This window comes from Drosophila albomicans, chromosome 3, assembly GCF_009650485.2.
Source record: "Drosophila albomicans strain 15112-1751.03 chromosome 3, ASM965048v2, whole genome shotgun sequence".
Taxonomy (NCBI): domain Eukaryota; kingdom Metazoa; phylum Arthropoda; class Insecta; order Diptera; family Drosophilidae; genus Drosophila; species Drosophila albomicans.
Window position 1 is genome coordinate 52,360,508 of NC_047629.2, and position 6,960 is coordinate 52,367,467.

Below are 6,960 nucleotides of genomic sequence, written 5' to 3' on the forward strand. Positions count from 1 at the left end.
CTTCTTCTACGCAATGCTACCTGAAGGAAACCCTTAATGGGCAAAGGTAACACAACAAAACAACAACCACATCGGAGACAATGACAATGCGTGAGAAAACTTGTCTGTCGGCATTATCATTCTTCTCCGCTTCGCCTTTGTTGTTGTAATTCGTTGCACTTGTTTACATGGGAAATGATTTTTCCACATTGTTCGCTGGTTTTCCACATAATTTTCAAGCTACCGTAAGAGCCTTAAGGTAACAGAGCAGACATCAGGTAGTTTAATCACTGAAAACCCAACCCATGAAAATCAAAAACAATTTGATGAAATTTTCATTTTTTTCCATATAATGTAATTTTTATTTTGTAAGAGCTAAAATTTAATTTGTTTTCTTGTTGTTGTTGTTTTTATACTTTTGCTTTTTTCTTTTTCATGTTTTTCATTTTTTTTGCATTCTTTTCAATCAATATGTTACATCATTGATAAAGGGGGAGGAAACACAAAAAAAAAACAAATGATAATTAAGATTTTACAGAATTTTCTTCTTTTCGAAATCATAAAATATAAGTAAAACGCATAATTACGCTATAAAAACACTTTGTACAAAGTATGCTACAGATCACAGAACATATATTTATATATTTATTAATATTATGTATTATTATTATTATTATATTCAAGTTTTCATGTTGATTTCACTTTTAAAAGAGGAAGTTGAATGGGGGAGCTGAGGTGAAAAACCTGCGCTCAACTAATATGATAAACAAATTGTTCCTTGAGGTATGAGAAAATTAAGCATAAATAATATATGTGTATGAATGTATATTATAAATTAAATGAATTGTTGTTCAATTTGCTGGCTGGCTAAATAATAATAATCATAATAGGAAGAATTTGTTTAAGCGACTTTCATATTTTAGTAGTTTAGTTTTGTAATTATATTAAAATTAATAGGAAATTTGTAATTGAAATAAAAAATGAGAATGAAAAATTGTTAGAATTTTGTTTTACTTCTTTTTTATTGCTGTTTTCTGCTTTGCATTTTCTTCTTTCATCTTCGATTTACGTAAAATTAACAATGTTTTTCATCGTTTAAACCGAAAAAATAAACTAAACATATAGAAAACAAAAAATTCCATTTTTTTTTCATTTCATTTAAAGGAAAAATTAAATTGTTTAAAGCTTTGCCAAGTTTTGTTTTTCTTCTTCTTCTTCGTCATCTTCATTAACTTCGTAGTTATCTGCTGCTATTAGTTAATTGTTAAACGTTTAAAGTTACAAGTTAATAATAATAATGTTAAGTGCTTACAATGTTTTTCTTTTTTTATATCTACTTAGTTAGGTTTGCTTGTTATTTATTTAGAACTAAACTCTTTCAATGTATTGGTGTGAAATGCTTTGGCACCCACTGTGCCCCACTGTGGGGGCGTGGCTACCTTGCCTATGTATTGTATGTATGCATGTAAGTTGTAAGTATTTTAATTGATTTTTGCTTTCTTATTGCGGAGATCTTCACACGAGTTTGAGTTATTTGAGTGGAGAGTTGACTGTACTACACTATTCATATGTGTGTGTGTGTATGTATCTTTTAAATGTGTGTGTATTTAGTTTTAGTTGTAGTTCTTGCCCCTCCTAATTCATCATCACCATCTACAGCTAGTATTTCTGTTTCTTCTTCTTATATTCATTCAGCTGCTTTACGATTGCCTGCTGTCCTTTTCGCCGCTGTTTTGCTGCAATGAGAGAAAGCGAGAGAAGAAATTAGTCAAAAATTGCATGTAATTATAAAGCTCTATTCAAAGCTTCAAGTTTAGTAATGTGTGTTCGTGTGTGTGTTTGTGTGCCTGACTTGCACAACACAGCTCACGAATTATCAATTAATTTGCTGTTGTTTTGCGTTTGCGTCTTTCCTTTTTGTTTTTCTGTGTTTTATTTTAGTTGAGTTGTTGTCTCTCGTTTGTTTACGAGCGCGCATATTCTATTTTGTTGTCGCTGTTGTTTTTCTGTATTTCATTTTCATTGCCTTGCCAAGTGTGGTGATTGGCGACGGGCCACGACGCCTGAGAAGAAGGGCCAAAGAAGAGGCGCCAACTGAGCGCCATCAGCAGTCTGCGCAACTAAGAAAATCAAATGACTTATTGTTGTTGTTGCTGCGTCTCTTACTGTCGTTGTCTGTTATGTTGAGTGACCGCAGAGCTTTGTCATGTACGGTGTGTGTGGAGAACGGTGTGTGTGTGGCGGAGGGGGGGCGAGTGGTGAAGCACAATGTAGAAAGCGACCGACTGGCGACTGGCGCACAGCTGCGCGGCGCGAAAAAGTACAAAAAAAGAACAGCAACAGCAAAAGCGAACGAAGGCAGCGAGAACAACAGCAAAAACAACAACGACAACAACAACAGCTATGTACATAACGAGAACATTTTGAACACGTGCATTTCTTCTTACGGTTTGCTCTGTGTATATGAGTGTGCGTGTGTGTGTGCGAGTGTGTGAATATGCCTTTAGGAAAGAATTTGTTGTTTTGCGGCCACGGTGACACATCACACAATTGTGTGCAGCTGTGTGCGTACTGCGTGCAGAGGCAGCGGCAGAGACGTGGGCGTCGGCGTCTCAAACTTAGTGCAGATGTTTTGCAAGAGCCGCAAGCAACAAAAAGAATGGACGACTAATTGTGGCGTTGTGTGTATGTGGGGAAGTTTTTTAAGCAAGAGAAGAGAGCGATTGCAAATGCACAATTAATCAAAGATGAATTAATAAATTTGCCGCACACATGTTATAACCTGTTCCTGGTTAAAAAAGTATTGAACAATATTTTGCCAACATCATTTATAAGAAAAACGAAACGTAACGAAACAACAGCCAAAAACTGCGCTAATGAAGTAAGCAGCAAAACAACAGCAACAACAACAACTGAAACGGAGGCTGCGCTGCGACTGCGAATGATGATTCTCCAATTTCAAATGCTAAAGTCAAGCTTAAAGCGAATGTGCGTGTGAATGTACAAGTATATTTGTGTATGTATGTGTGTGTGTGTAGACACACATGAAATAAATTTAAGTATCTGCAGGTGTTCATTTAAAACATCACAGACAGCAGCAAAGCGAAAGAAGAAGAAGAAGACGACAACGTCGACGCGGCGGTGGAGGAGGAGGAAGAGCAGAAAAAAGGCCGCGAGAAAAAAAAAATTAACAGCTACGTATAGTAGCAACAACAAGAGAGAAAGAAAGAAACAACGACAGCACAAAATATGTGAAATGTCTATAAAAACAAAACGAAATTGTGCGAGTGCAAGAGCGAGAGGGAGAGGGAGCGAGAGAAGGCGGCTTCAACAATTTCAGCAGATTTATTGTTGTTGTTCGCTGTGCCGCAAAAAGAAAGCAAAGCAATGAAATGAAAAAAAAATGTAAATTTTGCAAACACACATGCAAGTAAAATAAATTATAATTTAAAGTGCGAAATGTAAATGCTGACAAGACAGACAGCAGGACAGAAAGAGACAGACAGACAGAACGGACGTCCTTACTGTAACAATTGACCACGACAGCAAATGAGGTCACAAAAACAACAACAACAATGGAAATTCGCCTCTTGCTTAATGCGCTTGCATGTGTAATTTCGTCGCGTCAAAGCTTTGACTTTGACGTCGACGCCGCGATTTGCATTGCAAATGCAGCAAATCAAAATTGAAGCAGAGCTTTTGTTTTTGGTTTTTTTTTTGGTATTTTTGGGAGTGTGGAGATTTGTAACTTACCGTCGTTAAGCTTTCGGACGATTGTTGAACTGGCGCCGCTGTTGCTGCTGTTGTTGTTGTTTGTGCTGCGCTGGTGGCTGCTGCCGATGCTGCTGCTGCGGCGGGCAGAATTGTGTTGGGGCTCTGACGATCGATCAGCGGCAGACGCGTCGCTGCTGCAGCGGGACTAGAGATTTTCGCCAGCTGCTCCTGTTGTTCGGCAGCCAAACGCATGGCAAGCACATCGCCATCCATATTCATTTCCATCTCATCCAATTCATCCATTTCGCTGTCCTCATCATCAACGCTGCCGGCGGCTGCAGCGGCTGCGACGCCACTGAGGGCAGCGGCCGCATCGAAATTATTTATTTCGGGATGTGTTTCGAGCTCGGTTTGCAGATCGCAGATGTAATCGATCACATGTTGGATGATCTCGAGTTTGGAGAGCTTGCGATTTTTGGGCATAAACGGCACCAGATCTTTCAGTTTGGAGAGATACATTTTCATTTCGGCATTTTCGCCGTCGCCGCGATGCGGCGGATGACGCGCAATGCGTCCATTTGGATTCATGGCCGGCATGGAGGTAGCGCCACCTGCTGTTTGACAAACGGCCGTCAATGATTTCATTTTCGAAATGATCGCTTTACGCTCCTTGAGTAGAATTTTGGCGGCTTTTTACACGGTCGTTGCCGTTTAACTTTTGCGAGGAATGTTCTATTTGAATTTGTTGTTCAACACAAAAAAGTGTTGTTTTTTTTTATTTGGTTGTTGTTGAACTTTTCTTTCACTTGACACGCACTTTTTTTTGCTTGAGTTGTCGTTGCGTTTTTTTGGGAACTTGTATTTGTTTAACTTTGATCAACAAAAAAAAACACTTTAATCCAGCGTGTTTATTGTTGAGTGTTGCTCAAAATCAATTTGAATTTTTGTTTCTCAATTTTTTGCCTTTTGCTTTTATTTTCTTTCTTTTGCTTTTCTTTAGCGCGCACTAGCAACAACCTTCAACGACCACGAGAAATTTGTATTTGAGTCGGAGAGCGCGCCGACGTCGCCTTTTATACGCGAGCCGAACGAACTGGCGAATGAAAAGACTCGAACACTTCGGCTCGAGCAAAACCCGAACGAACAAACGAACACACGCTCTCGTACTCTCGCTCTCTGCTTGCGCGCGTTCTCTCACTCTCTCGCTGTGTCAACCAACCAACCACTAACAAAGCCATGGCCAAAAACTTGTTCCATCCACCAAAAATGAGGGGAAATGTTTGAATGCAATCAGTTTGATTTACTTATTAAATAAATAAGTGAATATAAATTATTTAATATATTAATATTTTTTAATCATATGAAGATTTATTTAATTTTAAATTTTATTGCATTTCATCAACTCTGTTTACAGCCCTCTCTCAAGTGGAAGCATTCAAAATACGAACCACACGGCAGACACACGAAGGCAAACAAAATGGCTCCGCCTATCACAAAGCGGGAGAGTGTGAGAGCGTAGTTGAATATTTGATGTAGAGATTTTGTTTGGGTGAGCAAAATCTGTGGTAGACTTAAGGGGCAAGCAAGCAAAACAGGATCTACGCGATGTGTAGAGTAGAGTTGGTAAACTGGTAAATCTGTGTGGCGAGTTAAGGGGAACACAAGGAACTGGACATCGTGGAGAGTATTAGCTGTGCCAGCTGAATTGATTTGGTGAATTGTGGTCGGCATGGTGAAATATTTGAAGGGGAACATTTAATACAATATACCATTTAAAAAATTAATTGAAGTGAATTTAATTTAATTCGTAATATCTAAAATAAAATAATAAAAACATTCTGAATTATATTGTCACTTTCGCAATATATTTTGAATTTAACTAAAATTGTTTTGAACAGAAAACATAACTTCCCCAAGTTCAACATAGTTTCCAACTTGCAGCTTTATAATTCAACTCTTAGCTTGTGGCTTGCATTCCAGTTCTCAACTTGTGGCTTGCATGCCAACTCTCAACTTGTGGCTTTTATTGCAACTCTCAACATTTTTGTAGACTGCAGCCTTCACTTCCCCAGCTTCCACAATGCTCAAATCTCAGCTTCTCAACTCCCAAGCATTGTAGAATCCACTTGGCATCCACTCACAGACCACAACTCTCAGCTGTGTGGAGAGTATGCCTAACTGCAAGTTTCAACTCGTAGCTGTGTAGAATTTCCCCAGCTTGCATTGCTTTACTTTGATTGGTCGGCTGGCGTTGCGCTCTCTCAGCGATGCGCACTATGCTCACTCTCCTAAGACTAACGCGCCCGCGCTCTCGCACTCTCTTTGTGTGTGTTTGTGATTTTGTGAATGAAATCAACTCGGCTATGCGACTGATATTCATTTTTCTTTCTTCGTGGTTTATCTTAATTTGGGTTTATGATATCTTTGAGTTACGGCTGCATCTCGCTCTCTCTATGTGTGTGCCCTCTCTTGACTTCGCTCCCACATACACGAAGAAGAAGAAGATGAAGCAGAACTTGTAGGGTTTCGTCTTCTGCGCTGGGCATGAAATCACGATCGTATTACAACAGACCACGAACCACAACGACGACGACGACGCCAGTCGAGTGTTTGATTTGTGTTGGATTTGGGATTGTGAGACAAACGACGTCGTCGTCATTGAGGAAATTGTGATGGAAAATGCAGTTCATTGAAAGTGAGGCGTTTGTTGTTTTTGTGAAAAATGACACGTCTGGCTAGATGGATGGAAAATCGTGTGCGTCGCAGTGGAACGTTGCTCCAATGTGCTAATTCACAGAGTCGGGGCATGCCACCATTCATTGCCATTCATTATGGCAATTTGCTATGTGTGTGTGCGACAGAGATAGCGCTAGACAAGTCAGCGATTTCATTCACACAAATTAGCGCCATTCATTTGCATGGCATGGAAGGGAAAAAGAACAGAAACCATGTTGTGGAATTTCGCGCTCATTTCCAAGTATTTGCAGCGAAAGGTGTTGCATGAAATACACAAGAAACCGTGTCGAAAAACTAAACTTAAAAATGTACAAAAATAAAATAAAAAAACCCAAGCTAAAAGCCGAGTTCAAATTTCCAGCAGAAATACCGATCATAATTTTATGACTGCAAAGAGGACTTTACTTCACTTTACGACATCCCATTTCTCGACTCTGACTCCAAGTTCGAGTGCTTTTCGCTTGAATGACAAATGAGCAGACGACGAAGACGACAACGACGACGATGGCAACAGGTTAAGGTGTGAGTGTG

The 6,960-nt window shown here is 39.3% G+C and overlaps 1 protein-coding gene across 1 annotated transcript; it reads right to left on the bottom strand.

Annotated features, from left to right (window-relative positions):
- Nucleotides 1–301: 301 nt before the first annotated feature.
- LOC117569586 (protein extra-macrochaetae) lies at nucleotides 302–4,740 on the bottom strand. Its single transcript, XM_034250815.2, has 2 exons — nucleotides 3,733–4,740; nucleotides 302–1,715 (listed from the first exon to the last, which is right to left on the bottom strand). Exons 1-2 carry the CDS (start codon nucleotides 4,336–4,338, stop codon nucleotides 1,680–1,682), a joined length of 642 nt encoding a protein of 213 aa, XP_034106706.1. The 5' UTR covers nucleotides 4,339–4,740; the 3' UTR covers nucleotides 302–1,679.
- Nucleotides 4,741–6,960: the final 2,220 nt, after the last annotated feature.